Consider the following 18,138-nt stretch of genomic DNA (forward strand, 5'->3'; position numbering starts at 1 on the left):
TAGAGTGAGTAAATGAAGACTTAGCACACCATTTCTGAAAGCTTGCCGATCCTTGATCTAGACCATCCCTGACAGGTGTTTGTCTAACATGTTCTTAAAAATCTCCAACCACCCTAGACAATTTATTCCAGTGCTTAACCACCCTGACAGTTAGGAAGTTTTTCCTAATGTCCAACCTAAACCTCCCTTGCTGCAATTTACACCCATTGCTTCTTGTCCTATCCTCAGAGGTTAAGAAAAACAATTTTTCTCCCACCTCCTTGTAACAACCTTTGACGTACTTGAAAACTGTTATCGTGTCCCCCCTCAGTCTTCTCTTGTCCAGACTAAACAAGCCCAATTTTTTCAATCTTCCCTCATAAGTCATGTTTTCTAAACCTTTAATCATTTTTGTCGCTCTTCTCTGGACTCTGTCCAATTTGTCCACATCCTTGCTGAAATGTGGTGCTCAGAACTGGACACAATACTCCAATGGAGGCCTAGTCAGAACGGAGTAGAGCGGAAGAATTACTTCTTGTGTCTTGTTTACAACTCTCCTGCTAATACGCCCCAGAAGAATGTTCTCTTTTTTGGCAACAACATTACATGGTTGACTCATATTTAGCCTGTGATCCACTATGACCCCCAGATCCCTTTCTGCAGTACTCCTTCCTAGACAGTCATTTCCCATTTGGTATGTGTGCAACGGATTGCTCCTTCCTATATGGAGTACTTTGCATTTGTCCTTACTGAATTTCATTCTATTTACTTCAGACTATTTCTCCAGTTTGTCTAGATCATTTTGAATTTTAATCCTATCCTCCAAAGCACGTGCAACCCCACCCAGCTTGGTATTGTCCGCAAACTTTATAAATGTGCTCTCTATTCCATTATCTAAACCATTGATGAAGATACTGAATAGAACCAGACCCAGAACTGATCCCTGCGGGACCCCACTGGTTATGCCCTTCCGGCATGACAGTGAACGACTGATAACTACTCTCTGGGAATGGTTTTCCAACCAGTTTTGCACCCACCTTATAGTGGGTCCATCTAGGTTGCATTTCCCTAGTTTGTTAATGAGAAGGTCATGTGAAACAGTATCAAAAGCTTTACTAAAGTAAAGATATACCACGCCTACTGCTTTCCCCCATCCACAATGCTTATTCCCTGTCAAAGAAAGCTATCAGGTTGGTTTGACATGATTTGTTTTTGACAAATCCATACTGACTGCCACTTAGCACCTTATTATCTTGTAGGTGTTTGCAAATCGATTGCTTAATTATTTGCTCCATTATCTTTCCGGGTACAGAAGTTAAGCTGACTAGTATGTAATTCCCCAGGTTGTTCTTATTTCCCTTTTTATAGATTGATATGACAAGAGAATTTATTTATTTACACAATTATATAATTTTGTTGTAGAGGTCTCTGTGCATATACACTTCTAACAACATACGAAGGGCTATAACATACCCCAGAACGTTAAACATCAATGCAAAAATTAGCTGGGATCCTAAATGCCAGTGGCCTGCTCTTTCGGGGTACTGAGCACCTGCCACGCCCACTGCCTGCAAGAGAACCTGTGGGTGCTCAGCAGGGCCGGCTCTGGCTTTTTTGCCACCCCGAGCAAAAAAAAAAAAAAAAAACGGGCGGCGCGGCCGGGGGCGGGGGGGGGGGGGCCCGCCGGGGGGGCCCGGGGGGGGGGGGGGGGGGGGGGGGGGGGGGGGAAGAGAGAAGGGGGCAGCCAGGGCTTCAGTGGGGCGCTGTCAGCAGCCCCAACCGCCGAGCCGCCTGCCAGGAGGGCTCTGCACCGCGGTCAGCTGGGAGGGAAGGACGAGGCTGCCCTGACGGGCTTGCTGCAGGGTGCTCCCCTCCTCCGCACCGCCGCCCCCTACAGGGCAGCTGGAGCGGAACAAACCAAAAAAAAAAAAAAAAAAGGGGCCGGGCCGCCCTAGGATTGGGCCGAATGCCGCCTCCTACAATCTGCCGCCCCAAGCACGAGCTTGCTCGGCTGGTGCCTGGAGCCGGCCCTGGTGTTCAGCCAGACCCCCCATGCAGGCGCCTAAACACAGGTGCAGCTAGATCTCTAACACCCACAGAGCCTTGGGAACGTGGCTTAAATCGCTTCCAAGGCAGAGCCTGGCTCTGGGCTCGGAAGGAGCAGCCCCACCCGGCTTGGTTCCCAAAACACACACAGACACGCCCCACGCGCGCGCGCGCCAATCCCTTCTCCCCCACCCCGAGCGGCCCGGGCTCTCCCAGGGACCTTTGCTGGGACCGGCGCTTTCAGCAGAGCCGCGTGCAGGGCCCCGGCCCCCCTCCCCACGCGGCGCCCGGATGCGATGAGCCACCACGGGCTGGCGGAGCAGTCCGGGGCCCCGCACCGGGCGCGCGGCTCCTGCCCTTCAGTGACAGCGCCAGCCCCCGGCATTCCCGCCCGGGTGCCGCTGCCCGATGCGCCGAGCCGGGGGCTCTAGGCCCGTGGGGTGCTGCGGGGGGGGATGGCGGCGCGCGGGGACTCACCCGCGCACACGGCGCCCAGCAGCACCCAGGTCCCCAGCGCCCACATAGTTGCGTCCGCGAGGCGCTACTCGGTCCGCCGCGATGGGAACCACGCTAGCCAAGGAGCCGCCCGAGCTGACGCGCTTCCGCAGCCAACGGGGCGGGGCCGGCGGATTTCGCTTTCGGTTACCCGGGGCGGGGGAGGGAGGAATCCCAGCGCGGGCGCGCGGACGTTAGCGGGAGCGGTTGGGATCGCAGCCCGAGGGCGCGGATGGGGACAGGGGGAGGGGTTGGGGACCCAGTGAGAGAGGGCTCTTGGGGGTGTCAGGGTGAGTCCTGCGCGGTTTCATGTCCTTTGTAGGATCCTGGTTTGTGTCCGGGCTCCTGGACCCTGTGGGGAGACACTGTCAAACTTGCAATACACTGTATTGCCAACCCCAAGAGTTAAAAACTCATGAATCAGCCCCCTCCAAAGAGAATGGCTTAAAATGACAAATAAAAATTCACTTGGGGATCTTTTTATTTGGCATTTGGTGTTTGAGGTTTTCAACTGAACTTGGTGCACGTTTTCTAGCTTTTCTCCACACACTGTGAGACCTAAAATCTTCCTTTTTCTTAAAAAAACGAAGACTGGGATTCTCATAACATGTACCAACAAAGCAAGCATAGTCTACTAAGGCTATGTATGCACTACGCACCTTATAGCGACACAGCTGTGCCACTAAAAGGTGCGCAGTGTAGCCGCTCTTTGTAGCCGAGCTCTCTCCCGCCAACAAAAAAAATCCACCCCCAACAAGAGGCAATAGCTTTGTTGGCGGGAGACAAAGCACTGTTCACACTGATGCTGTTCGTCTGTAAAACTTTTGTCTTTCAGGGGTGTGTGTTATCCTTGCTCCTTATCCTATTCCTTCACTCTCTAAATGCCCTCTCCTCCACCTCGCCTCAGCCCTGCCGCAAAGCCGGTAAGACATCCCCTGTAGCTTGCAAGCTCTGCAGGGACTCCTGTCACGGAGTAATTCACAATGTTTTAAAACTAGAGGGTCACACTCTTTGTTGCTCATGCAGGCCGATCTGTGTATGTGTTATCCAACTTTCTAAGTGCAAATGGAGGCCTGGCTGGGGAGGAACTTGTCAGAGCTGGTGGTGAGGGGCCCCGTTGAAGGCTGGCCTGAATGACTGTCAGGGGCCCAGCAAGGGTGCAGGAAAGAGGAGGCAAGGGCCTTGGTTGGTAAGGGAGGGAGCTGCCTGCAGTGGGATGGGAGGGGCAAGAGACCCAACTGGGTGTACAGCTCACCCCACATAAGCAGTGAAGTGCGTGGCCCTCTAATAAGTGAATAGGCAGCAGCAGAGAGCAACAGGAAACTTACTCTGCCTGCAGCACTCTGTAGGCCAGATAGTGGAAATCGGGCTTTTCCTGTATTCTGATTATTACCAGAATCAATAGGCTTCTGCCCATTGATACCTAGAACATTCCCTGATATGCTGGAATTGATTGGCTGCAGTTTTCAAAAGTAATTGTGCTGCATACATACAAATGCCACAGAGTTGAGAGTAGGGCCTCACTTCACTCTGCCCACTAATTAAATACCTTAAGTGGTAAACTTTATTAAATTGGACTTAAGGTTGTAAAAAGGGAGTGGAACTTAGCCTGGAAAATCATCCTGCAAAAAAAATTAGGAAGTATGGAATGGTGGAGCTAAATTCATCCAAGAAGCCTTAACTCTGTCTGTGTCACCTCCCACAAAACAATTAAAAAACAGGAGAGAAAGAACGCGATCTTTAAACATCACTCAACATCATAACCAATCCTACCTTCTTTAGGATAATACACAGTTGTCAGTAAAACAAATGCTCTGCCAGTGGCCTGCTGGGTGACCTTGGGCAAGTCACTTCACTACCCAGTGCCTCAGTTTCCCCATCTGTAAAAGGAGGATGATGCTAGTAACCTCTTTGTAAAGCACTTTGAGATCTACTAATGAAATGTGTTATTGAAGAGTTAGATATTATTTTTATTATTAATAATATTATTTTATTTTTATTATTGTGGTTTATTTGATGTCTCTTCACCAAAAGTGACCACATTCCGGACTATTTTTTAAGACAATTCCCTCCAAAATTATATGCCATTTCCAGTCTGCAACATGTTCTATCCTGGGCACAGAAAGCTGCAGACTGGAGTTCTGGGACAATATCAGATTTGTGTACAGTTGTATAGTATGCTGCCAATGAGACAAAACTGTGTGCACACTCTCTTTCTGCTGCAGAATCCAGAGGGGTACAGCTGCAACACACCCACTCATCCCTGTTGCCAAGGCAGCATATATAGCACACCCACACCCTGCTGCAAAGGCAGCATATATAGTACACCCAAAACCCTGCCGCCAATGCAACCATATAGAGCACACACTCTTTTAGCTGCCAGGAGGCCTGTTATTGCCTGTGGGAGAGATCCATGCCCTTAGTGTCAGGTGTTTATCTGTAAACTACAATAGTAGTCTGTGTTGCTGAATCCCAAGGATGATGCTGTGTGAACAGCTTCACTGTGCCATTAAGCTGGGTGTGGATCTGCAGCATGCACTACTGCTACTCTGCACCAGAAGTCTGCAATACTCTTCCCCCCTTCTAAGTTCTTGGGGCTGGGTATGCAGCACCCTCCTTTTCTGTTTCCGGTGCTTGTGGTTCCTACCACTGAAATGATCTACTGCTGTGCTGTCAAGCGAACTGCTTCTTGCCAACAAGACTGTGTGCCTTTTACCAAGTCCTCTTCCATCATCAAGGCACTGCATGCTAGTGTGACCACTGTCTACCCTTGCTGTCATGGGATACCATGTGCTTATGCTCATTTGGTTCCTGAGGCCCCTGGGGCACATGCAGCAGCAGTTCTCAAATGTGGAGACAGAACTGCACTGTCTATCATTTACATATTTAATGCACGGTTCTATTATAATGGATAAACATACCCATGTATGGTTGTAAAAGTGTATGTTATATACACCCTGCCTAGGAGGCACAGTAACTTTCAATAGGCTATCTACTCTAGTCTCTAGTATAGCTACCAGTAGGCACTGATCTGCAATTTCAGATTCTTATTCCCTAGAGTGAAGCTGACTATTATATGTGGTCACATTGGAAATGGGTGGAGATAAGTGTCACAGACACAGAGAACTGTCAAGGAGGCAGCTGACTGCTGTAGCTGGTAGGAAAATTCAGAAGAGTAGCATAAATAGGCCTGCATGCCTGAAGCCTCTTCAAAGGCTACCCGCAATAACAATTTGTCAGACTGACATGGTGCGAGTGCCATTTCCTTCAGCGACAAGAGAGCAACCAGACCTCCATCTGTACACTTGGCATCTCCACAATACATTAATCATAAACACTGTCCATTAGTATAACACTCACATTAACAGCCCCATGTCCAGAAGCCATGGCACAGCATTATAATAATAAATAACATTTTGCACTCATCTGTAAACCTCATTGTCCTTTACAAAAGTGGATATTGCTAGCTCCATTTTATTGATAGGGAATCGGAGGCACAGAGAAGTTAAATAATTTGAATAAAGATAAATAATGAGCCAATAGCAGAGCTAGGAACAGAATCCAGCTCACCTGATTTCCAGTCTTATGAGCTAACCACTGTCCAAGTCCTGGGGGTATAGCCTAGCTATGTGACTATGCATCACAGCTCTATAGACTGTGACTTTTGTTTAGTGGAAAACTCAATCCTGCATCTTTATTATTGCTCTCAAAGAAAGTATGAGAATAGACAATTTTTTCTCACTCCTACTATAAGTGATTATAAGAAGGGTCCTGTCTTGAGCAAAAGCTGGGTAAATAGGATCATGGTCAAGACAGAGTATTCATAAATAATTACAGTCACACCATGATTTTCAAAAGATAAACATTGCGGAGTAGGCAATGCTAACTAGAGATATAGGTTCTGCTTGGGCTCGGACTTGGCCTCTCCTGATGAGCCCCTCTGTCTGCTAGCCATGAGAGAGGACAAAGGGATACATCTATTTCAGTTTCATTTGACATATTTCATTAAGTTACTGACATCTGTAAATATTCGTGCAACTCTGAGCACCAACAGATAAAAGGTTCCATGAGAAGATCAAGCCAAGTTCAAAATCCAACAACATTTCCAGAAGAACTTGTCAAAAATAGAAAAACAATTTGGCAAAAAAAAAAAAAATTAACTTTCAAAGTTGTTTCTGTTTCGCAGGGATTGAAATGGAATAATGTTGGGTTTTTTTTCCAGACTTTTTTGCAAAATATTTTTTTGAAAAATCTTGAAATTTCAAAATTTTATTTTCTTCTTTTATTCCCTTTTTCTGCTTAGTACAATACAATGAATAGTGTGCAGTTTTTTTATTCCATTTTTTTATTATTATCTTTCTTTCAGATACTCCTCTGGGGGTTTGTCAAGCATCTTTTTCCTTCAGTGGCTTCAGGGCCCCTGGCAAACCTATTAAATTAAAAGCCCCCCATGCTGATAGGGCCACTGAATTCAGTGAGAATTTTGCTATTGAGTTCATTGGATGCCTAATCAGATCCTTAATTAGCTACTTATTTTTACATTGCAGAGCAAGCTAGGGTTTGATTGAAGCTCAGGTTAAATAAAAAGACCTCTATGTCTGCCAGGGAGAGTCTGACATCTTCTTCTTGGGTATCATGTAATCTCTGATCCAGCATGAGAGCTTTGGAATTATGGCATTGACAAGCAACAATAGACTAGGCTGAGCAACTTCTTGACAAGCGGTTGTGGGCTGATGGAGATAGGCCAACATTCCTTAGTCTTACTTGGGACTGGCCTCCCCTTATACACAATTCCTATGGAATTAAATAGTGATGAAACATATAGGATTCTATAAAAATTACCATATTATGGAAATTTGCCATAGAAGATGATCTCCTCTCTATAGGTGTTTTGAACCATTCTATAGAATTCTGTAGCAGAGAAACAATTTTGTGTTCAGTTCTATAGCATGGTTAAAAAAAAAAACAAACTAAGGTAGGAAGGGAAAGTTAGAATTTTCTATTAAATTCCGTAGGATTATTCCATAAGGATCCCACTCCAGCCAGAGAGGCAGTTTAAGATGAAACATTGGCTGCTGTCTCAGCACACCTTCAGCATTCATTGCCTGCTGCAGTGTGTTCGCCAAGCAGCATTCACTAGTCACACAAATACTTATGCATGTTGTTACATATGGAACATACTCTGCACATCTTGCACTTAGCAAGTCAGCCCTCCCTAGAGGCCTTTAGCAAGCCAGCCTATTCTGCCACTACAAGTTTTACAACCTGTCTATACAAGCCCTTGGCGACGCAGCGCCATTGCCTTCTCTGTACCAATGAAATATGTAAAATGAAACAGAAAAGGAAATTTCTCTCTTTCCTCCATCATGGCCAGTTGACTGAGGGGCTCTCAGGAGAGCCACGGTATAGCAGTAGCAGAACCTATGCCTCTCCTATGTTAGAATCTCCTGTTCAGAAATGTTATCTTGTGGGAAGCCCAGTGTTCTACTAGGATTTCTCACAGGGCAGGTACTCGAAATATGCAGGAAGGACAATCTGACCTCATGAGATTGTCTTAAAAGTGTTGAGTTTAAAAAAAGGGGGGGGGGTTTCCTTCGCCTTCTGGTTTGAGCCTTTATGATTCACGTATTCAAGCTTTTTTCCCATACCACGAGGGCTAGAAATAATGTACTCGTTTTTTCTTAATGGGAGCTGAGACCTTCATGTAATCACATGACTTCTGGCACTGGGGTTTTAACACAAACACCAAATATCACAAGAGTGGATGACATTGGATCTCTGATCTGAGGCACTCACAAGGTAAGGAAAGAGAAGCTGAGAACTCCTTCCTGAGGGGTTGTGAAAGCAACACCATTCATATGAACAGAAGAATGTTGCACACTAGGTATAAATATGATGTGGATAACAAATGAAATCAAAAGTAATCCAGTCCCTCAAGGAATGACATAATAATGATCCCATTTGGCATCTGTAGCACCCCCTTCATCTGAAGAACTCACAGGTAGGGGATTATTATTATTATCACTTGCCAGAGGTGGAAACTGAGCCGCACAGAGGTTAAGTAACTTGCCCAAAGTCACACAAGGCTAGACTGTGACCTGGACTACAGGACTGCAGAAGGGAGTAAGACTCTTCCAGTCCTTGAGGATATACCTACACCACAGCCTTGAGGGTGCTTCTCAGCACTATTAGAAGACAAACATGTATTAGCTCTGCTTGAGCTAGCCCGCTAAAAATTGCAGTGCAAAGACAAGAGCAGCAGCTCAGGCTAGTTTCCAAACTACTATCCCTCCTGCCCCCCGGGTGTGTACTCTGGTGGCTAGCCTTAGCCTCTGCAGCCACACTGCTATTTTTAGTGCCCTAACTTTTGCATGTGTCTATCTACTCACACTGGGAAGTACCCACCCAGCTGCTCTGTAGACATACAGTGTATGGGCTATCCAGATTATGGGTCCAGAGTAGCTGAGCCAGAACGGGGTCAGTAGTAGTGTGTTTCTGTTTATAGATAAAAACTCCCCAGGAGTAAGCAGGAGGGGAGGAATTTTGACTCAAACATGAGTCTCTGAGTCACAATGCTTTCTGGAGCTACTCCTTCCATGGTACAATTTACACAATCTAGCTCACAGGAAGTAGCTGAGTCAGGAATTGAACTCTGTATCCTTTTACTCCCAGTCTCCTGCACTAACCAATAGACCATGCTGCCCATGTGCTATGAGTTAATTGTCTGTTAAATAGGATTACAATGAAAACCCATTATCAGAACCCATTTAATCTGAAATACCCTTTTAGCTAAATATAGGTTATATCCCCCGAGTGTGATTTACTTGTTTACTTCTCCTGTTATCTGAACATCTCACTTCTGCATCCAAGTGTTTTTGATACCCCCTTTTGAATGAATTGATTCTACCTGTAGGTGTACTAGGAAAATCACTTAAGACTTCAAGCTTTTAAATAATAAATACTGAGACATAATAGAGAAACAAAGAGGTACAGGTGGGATGGCTGTTCCTTTTCTCCTAAGGTAGTTACTAATTAAACGTTGCATGGTATTAAGTTAAGGAAGGAATAAAAGCCTCAGGTTCATGGCATCCATGGAATGTGCATAAACGTAAAGGCAAATATTACAGATACGTGATCAATGGTAGGTGGGGGGAAGAAAAGAGTTTAGAGATGCCAGGAAAAGCACTGCAAAAAATATTTCTCATTTATCTAGCTGTAAGGATTGCAAACAGTTTCATAAACCATGAACATATAGCTCCACAGTAACATGGCTGCTTCAGGGATGAAGTGTAGCAGCAGCCAAACCAACAGAACAGTGTGGTAAAAAGAGAAAAATTTGGCCAAGGAGCCCATAGCAAGTCCCCTACTCTTAAGAAAAGTGTCAAGAGATGTTTTATATCCATGCAGAGGAAAGGTTTTGAAGTGGGGTATACATATACAATGTTATTCAAACATACACAACTTTTAACAAGCCAGCAACACTAATCTAAATGCTCTGAAGCAAAGACAATAGGTGCAGCTGCATTGATTTCAATTGAGTTGCTCCCTCTAACTCCATTAGTGAATTTGGCCCAGTGCATTAGCTTAATTGGCCGCCTGTTTTGATCTTTGAATGAGATTTTGGCTTATTCCAGCTTGATTTTTTTAAGGACTGTCTTTCTTGGCTCCAAAGAGCTTTTACTGGTTAAGTTTCCCCCTCTGGTTAAAAAAAGAAACTAGACTGATCTCTTTTGGCAGCTGTGAAAAGGTTGCATATTGTGTGTGTTTTGTGATTAGCTTGCTTGAAAGTGATTTTATTTCCCTTCCAGCTACTTTTAGAACAATTTCCACACACAAGTAGGTATCTCATTCTTACATATCTGTGCAGTGGCGTTCATACCATTTTGTGCATAATCAGCAATAATAATAATAGCTGGTTGAACAGTAAAGTTGATTGAAGAATATATTCACAACTAAAGGCATCATGGTTTACTATGATTTTCATTAGTTATGAGTATTCATGGTCTCTCTCTTATCCCATCCAGTGTGATGAAAACTGTATTGACATTGTAAGCTGTCACTTTAAATACTCAGAGGGGTTGCCTAGTCCTGCTTGCAGGCTAGGGGCTCTGCAGGGATGTGTGCAATCTGGGCCTAACACTGCAGCAGTAATCAGTCTGCAGCCAGCAAGTTTAGAATAAGGTGGCGTGAGTTGTGCCGCTCTGTTTTCTCTCTCTCCCTCTCTGTTTTTGGGTTCTTTTGTATTATTATTCTGAAGTCTAAGAACTAGTGTTATATTGCAACCTTCTAGTAAGAGTATGTTTTTGTCTAACTCCTCAGTGTATATGCTGTGAACATAACATGTCTCAGAGCCAAATTCAGGTGCTCTGTATAGAGGTGCAGTTCCCACTGTAGATAATGGGAGTGTCACAAAATTATACCATAGATTAATTTGATTATTACATTATTATTAGTTCAGAAATCATCCCTGAATTGCATTATTCACCATTAGCTATTCTGCTGTTTTAAAAGCTTCATTACCCAATCAGGGAGCAGCACAACTTTATATGTGACTTAAATAGCTAGCTCCACTTCCCCAATAATGAATAAAAGAAAAGTTGAAGTGAAGAGTTCTTGAACAACTCATAGGCTGAACATTATATGTCCAGCTATTTAGCAAATACGTAGAAGTAAGGAATATATTTGAAAATGATCAGGATTAATTTGCAAAAAATTCACAAACAAACAAAAAGGGATGGGGTAGGTGGGTGGGCTCATGCCCCCATCCTTCAAACAAACATGCTAAACTTTACACACAGAATGTAAGAATGGCTATATTGGGTCTGATCAGTGGTCGATCTAGTCCAGTATTCTCTCTTCTGACAGTGGCCAACGCAAGATGCTTCAAAGGAAATGAACAGAACAGGGCAATCATCAAGAGATCCATCCCCTATCATCCAGTCCTAGCATCTGGCCATCAGAGGCTTATGGACACCCAGAGCATGGGGTTACATTCCCAACTATCTTGACTAATAGCCATTGATGGACCTATCCTCCATGAACTTATCTAATTCTTTTTAAAATCCATTTATAGTTTGGGCCTTCACCGCATCCCTTGGTAATGAGCTCCACAGGTTGACTTTGTTTTGTGTGAAGAAGTACTTTCTTTTGTTTGTTTGAAACCTGCTGCCTATTAATTTCATTGGATGACCCCCCGGTTCTTGAGTTATGTGAAGGGGTAAATAACACTTCACTTTCTCCATACCTGTCATGGATTTATAGACTTCTATCACCCCCCCCAGCCCCGCCTCAGGTGTCTCTTTTCCAAGGTGAATAGTCCCAGTCTTTTTAATCTCTCTTTATATGGAAGCTGTGCCACACCTTTAATAATTTTTGTTGCCCTTCTCTGTATCTTTCCCATTTCTAATATATCTTTTCTGAGATGGGGTGGCCAGAACTGAACACAGAATTCAAGGTGTGAAAATACCATAGATTTATATAGTGGCATTATGATATTTACTATCTTATTTATCTATCACTTTCCTAATGGTTACTAACAGTCTATTTGCTTTTTTGACTGCTGCTGCACTTTGAGCAGATATTTTCAGAGAACTATCCACAATGATACCAAGATCTTTCTTCAGTGGTAACAGCTAATTTAGATCCCATCATTTTGTATTCAGTTTGGATTATGTTTTTCAGTGTGCATTATTTTGCATTTATCAACCTTGAATTTCATCTGCCATTTTGTTGCCCAGTCACCCAGTTTTGTGAGATCCCTTTGTAATTATTTGCCATCTGCTTTGGACTTAACTATCTTGAATAATTTTATATCACTGCAAACTTTGCCACCTTTCCCCTTTTTCCAGATCATTTATGAATATGTTGAACACCACTGGTCCCAGTACAGAGCCCTGGGGGACACCACTATTTACCTCTCTCCATTCTGAAAACTGACCTTGAATTCCTACCTTTTGTTTCCTGTCTTCACCAGTTACTGATCTATGAGCAGACCGTCCCTCTTATCCCATGACTGCTTAGTTTGCTTAAGAGCCTTTGGTGAGGGACGTTGTCAAAGGCTTTCTGAAAGTCCAGGTACATTCTATCCACTGGATCACCCTTATCCACGTTTGTTGGCCCCCCTCATAGAATTCTAATAGAGTGGTGGGGCATGATTTCCCTTTACAAAAGCCATATTGACTCTTCCCCTGCAAATCGTGTTAATCTATGTATCTGATAATTCTGTTCTTTACTATAGTTTCAGCCAGTTGCCTGGTACTGAAGTTAGGCTTACAGCTCTGTAATTGCTGGGATCACCTGAGAAGCCTTTTTTAAAAATTGGTGTCATATTAGCTATCCTCCAGTCATCTGATACAGAAGCTGGTTCAAGTGGTACGTTACATATCACAGTCAGTAGTTCTGCAATTTCATATTTGAGTTCCTTCAGAACTCTTGGGTGAATACCATCTTGTCCCAGTGGCTTTTTATTGTTTAATTTAACAATTTGTACCAAAACCTCCTTTATTGACACCTCAATCTGGGACAGTTCCTCAGATTTGTCACCTAAAAAGAATGGCTCAGGTGTGGGCATCTCCCTCACTCCGATGCAAAGAATTCATTTAGCTTTTCTCCAATGGCCATGTCTTCCTTGAGTGTTGCTTTACCACCTAGATTGTGGTCCCCACTGATTGTTTTTCAGGCTTCCTGCTTCTGATGTACTAAATATTTTTTTTTTTTGCAGTTAGTTCTTTTGTCTTTGGCTAGTTGCTTTTCAAATTCTGTTTTGGCCTGCCTAATTATACTTTTACACTTGACTTGCCACAGTTTATACTCCTTTCTATTTTCCTCAGTAGGATTTGACTTCCGAATGTTAAAGGATGCCTTTTTGCCTCTAACAGCTTATTTTACTCTGTTGTTTAGCCATGGTGGCATTTTTTTTGTCATCTTACTGTTCTTTTTAATTTGGCGTATACATTTAATTGGAGCCTCAGTTATGATGTTTTTAAAAAATTTCTATGCAGCTTGCAGGCATTTCACTTTTGTGACTGTTCCTCTTAATTTCCGTTCAGCTAGCTTCCTCATTTTTATGTAGTTCCCCTTTCTGAAGTTAAATGCTACAATGGTGGGCTTCTTTGGTATTTCCCCCCCCTACAAGGATATTACATTTAATTATATCATGGTAGCTATTATCAAGTGGTTCAGTTATATTCCACTCTTGGACCAGAGCCTGTGCTCCACTTAGGACTAAATCAAGAATTGCCTCTCCCTTTAGGGGGTTCCAGAACAAGCTGCTCCAAGAAGCAGTTATTAATTGTGTCTAGAAAGTTAATTTCTGCATTCTGTCCCCAGGTGACATGTATTCAATCAATATGGGGATAGTTGAAATCCCCCATTATTATTGAGTGTTCTGCTGTTATAGCCTTTCTAATCTCCCTGAGCATTTCATAATCACCATCACGGTCAGGTGGTCGGTAGTATATTCCCACTGCTATACTCTTATTATTCAAGTGCTGAATTTCTATCCATAGAGATTCATTTAAGATTTTTACCATATTTGCCTATGCTTTCATTCACCTCTAGTGCCATTCCCTCACCAGCATGACCTAGTCTGTCATTCCTATATATTTTGTATCCTGGTATTACAGTGTCCCATTGATTGTCATCATTCCACCAAGTTTCTGTGATGCCTAGTATATCAATATCTTCATTTAATACCACACACTCAAGTTCACCCATCTTAGTATTTAGATTTCTAGCATTTATATACAGTCATTCAGATAAGAAGGACTATATTTCAGCATGTACCTAAATATTTGCAATATTGGGGCCTAAAGTTGTAATGAATACTAGCTACATACAAAGGATGGGTCTAGAGAATAGGAGACTGGATTGGGACTCAGGAGACCTGAATCCAATTCCTGGCTTAGTCACAGACTTCCTATACAACATTGCCTAAAGTACTTAATCTATCCTGTGCCTCAGTTCCCCATCTGTAAAATGGGATAATAGATAGGGCGGGTTAAAACACTCCTCTTTTTGGGCGGTTTGTCCCCTGTCCAGTAATAAGAAAAAAACAGATGTGGTTTTGTCCAGGCTTACGGATGGGAGATGCCATTTTGAAGAGCATATGCTCCAGCGCTGCTGGTGTGACCTTGCCCACCATGCAAGCTCTTCAAAATGGTGTCTTCTGTGAGGCCTGACTTGGTCATGCTGGTGAAGGTGGGGTTATGCAGGAGGGGACAGTCCCACTCTGTTCCTCGAAGTACCATAGTGTCTGGTGTTCTGGGGATGCGTGAGTGAACCCCCTGGTAGTAGATCTTCCTCACCTCAGTGGCATTGTAAGAATAAAATCTGTTAATCAGTCTGAGGTGCTCAGATCCTATGGTAAAGAAGTACATCATTAGATAATAGTACTGCAAGTTAAAGTAGCTGGAATCAGGGCCGGCTCCAGGCACCAGCTTACCAAGCAGGTGCTTGGGGCGGCCACTTCGGAGAGGGGCAGCGCGTCCAGCTATTTGGTGGCAATTCGGCAGACGGTCCCTCACTCCCGCTTGGAGCGAAGGACCTTCCGCTGAATTGTCGCCGCAGATCGCGATCGTGGCTTTTTTTTTTTGTTTGGCTGCTTGGGGCGGCCAAAACCCTGGAGCCGGCCCTGGCTGGAATTCTGCCATTCTCTTGTCCATATTGTCACTGTTGGTAGTGACATTTTTGACTACCATAAGCCTAAGGCAGGGGTAGGCAACCTATGGCACACGTGCCGAAGGCGGCACGCGAGCTGATTTTCAGCGGCACTCTCACTGCCTGGGTCCTGGCCACCGGTCTGGGGGGCTCTGCATTTTAATTTAATTTTAAATGAAGCTTCTTAAACATTTTAAAAACCTTATTTACTTTACATACAACAATAGTTTAGTTATATATTATAGACTTATAGGAAGAGACCTTCTAAAAAGGTTAAAATGTATTACTAGCATGCGAAACCTTAAATCAGAGTGAATAAATGAAGACTCGGCACACCACTTCTGAAAGGTTGCTGACCCCTGGCCTAAGGGTTCTGTTTCCTCCTGAGATCAAAAGCCTTGGGGGAGGAGGGAGTCTCCTGGAAAGTCTCTTTCATTTGCCTCCAACTTGGGACTTCCCACAAGTCCCAAGGTCACAAGTCACCAAACTGGCATGGTGATTAAGATAAAATAGGATGAAGAACTTTTTTGAATGCAGTAACTGAATGTTAATGATTGCCTTTCATCCAGGAGAGTTGTACCTCGCTCTGGTATAGCTGCCTTCAGTGGAACTACTCCTGTTTACATCAGATCTGAACATTTACCCTGCAAGCTGAAGTCAGGAAGAATCAGGAAAGTATCTATATTGCTATTAACGTTTGTGAATTGGAAAACATAAAATGAAGCCCTTTAAAAAAAATTGTATTTATTGCCCATGAAAGTTGCTGAACATGCAGCCCTGAACACTGAAGTCCTCTCTTTCCCAATGGAACAAGTAACACAGAGGCATAAATTGCAGCTTGTGCCTCAGAATAAATATCCATTGCCCTGGAAAGAACTATTGTCGAAATTTTGTTACCCTTTCCCCTTAGGTAAAAAGGCAATAGTCAGGCATACAATGACAATGTTATCTTGGCTTGTAGACATTACAAATAGGGTCTTGCTTGTACCCTTGCATCAGCTTGCACTTCTCTTCACTGGCTCTTTGTGGCTGCAGCAGATATGTAATATCTCTCTGCATAACAACTGGAAGAGCTCCAGCTATTCAGGGAACGGAACTGAAAGAGCTACTAACAGCTGAAGACTATGTGAAACACGGCATTATTACAGTGTCTTTAGCTCTCTAGGCCCTGCTTTCCTCTCTTTCCACCCTCTCTTCTCCTCCCTCCTTAGATGTCCTTTGCTCATGTGTCCAACTCTGATGTCTCCTAGCTTTCGTCTTCATCTAACTCCTTGACGTAAACCATCTCTCCGTCCAGGTCCTGGCCTCCCTTGAGCTTTCTTTTATCTTCTCCTGGGACCAAATTCACTTCTGGCATACAGGAGTGATGGGGGTCGCATCAGTGTGCAGAAGGGCTCAATTTGACTCTCACTTATCATTAATCTCTCTCTCCGCTGCCTCCTTTCAAAAGCAGGCTGTTTCCTCTTTCCTAGAGGCCACACTCAACCACATTCCCTTCTCAGTCACGGAGACTTCTTCATCTCAAAGCAGATGTTCTAGTCCCTGTGTCATGGCTTCTTTTCTGACTTCCTCCTTGATTCCTGCTCCTCTGGCTTCCACCATCTCCACCCCACAAGAACAGCCTCACTAAAGATACCAGAGAGTTCTTCCTGCCATGGGTAAAGGCCACTTCTCAACAATGAATCTTCTTGAGCTCTCTGCCAACTGTCACATGGCAAATTGCCCACTTCTGGGGATCCTCTTTTCCTTGGGCTTCTAGGTCTATCTTTTCCCCATGCTCTTACTTCTCCAAAGCTCCACGAGCACTGCTTTTTCACCTGCACCTCACCCTGTTGGTGATTCCAGTTGGCCTTATTTCCTCCTTTTTTCACTCTGCATGGTCAGGTGACTTCAACTTGCTCCTGTGGTCTGTTTCCACCTTCAGGTCCCTTTAAATTGTCTCAGGATGGACAAGGAATCCAAAACCATGACGCTTTTGGCCATTTTACTGTGTAATACACTTTACTGTAAAACTAAATGACTCAGTATGAAAACGTGTCTGCTTAACATGAGAAGGTAAAATCAGTGCTGGAATTATTCCAGAGCTGATCCCAAGTAGCTGAGTAGAGAATCCTGCTGTTGTACCTCTGGGAAGCCAGACTTAAATGAAAGGAGACCTTGAGTTCTGGCTGCTGTATTGCAACATGGGGTGAAAAGCTCCAGTGTGTGACCTAGTACTAACCTGACCAACTACTGGAAACAGAAGCCTTTTTATTTTCACATGGCCAGTAAGCAATGGCACCATTGTCTGTAATAAATGTGTTTTCGCCCAGAGGAAACAAACCACTGATTAAACAATAATCAATCACAAAAGGGCAACACAGACAATCTAAAGGGAATGGTATACGAAGCAAGGTTAAAAGATCAAAGTACATATAGTGGAACTAGATAAATAAGACAGCTTGAAGAGGATAAGATCACTTTTTAGGATAAAATGTAAAAGTGAGGTCCTTACCATTGTATCCATGGCACCTTTTGCAATCTCAGTGTTTGGCAAAATTCCAGTTTGGATAATTATATTCTGCCCACCTCAATTCCTTTGTAATCCACTTGGATAGAGGATTATTCACTGTCCTGTTCTGAATGACACAAACTGATGTTTCATCTGAGAGACAAGCCTGATTCACTGCTGGGATACTGCAGTTCTATGCTGGGCTAACTTCACTGAAATGAAGGCAGTAATGCAGGGGGGAAACCAGACTACACACACCCATGCACTCAGGGGCACATTACAGCAATCTGAGGGCCTAGTCACACCCTGACATGGGGCCCCTTGTAGTTCCAAACTCATGGCTCTGCCCCCCATGCTGTGGACCTGCCCCCCCAAAGTAGCAGGATACCCCCCTTCCTTCCCAGAGAGGTAAGGATGTAGGCATTCCCCATTCCCTTTACTCCCAAGGAGTGGCAGCATGGGCCCTTCTT

At 44.0% G+C, this 18,138-nt stretch overlaps 1 protein-coding gene across 2 annotated transcripts in view; it reads right to left on the reverse strand.

Annotated features, from left to right (window-relative positions):
- The window catches only part of CD47 (CD47 molecule), a 44,499-nt gene extending 41,863 nt beyond the window's left edge, over positions 1-2,636 (reverse strand). For both annotated transcript variants that reach the window (XM_024200336.2, XM_024200334.2), the window contains exon 1: positions 2,503-2,636. In XM_024200336.2, coding sequence (XP_024056104.1) covers positions 2,503-2,548 — 46 coding nt within the window. In that variant the 5' untranslated portion in view covers positions 2,549-2,636. The remainder of the gene's footprint in view (positions 1-2,502) is intronic.
- Between the last annotated feature and the right edge of the window lie 15,502 nt (positions 2,637-18,138).

This window comes from Terrapene carolina, unplaced genomic scaffold (assembly GCF_002925995.2).
Source record: "Terrapene carolina triunguis isolate 2854851 unplaced genomic scaffold, T_m_triunguis-2.0 Scaffold558, whole genome shotgun sequence".
Classification (NCBI taxonomy): domain Eukaryota; kingdom Metazoa; phylum Chordata; order Testudines; family Emydidae; genus Terrapene; species Terrapene triunguis.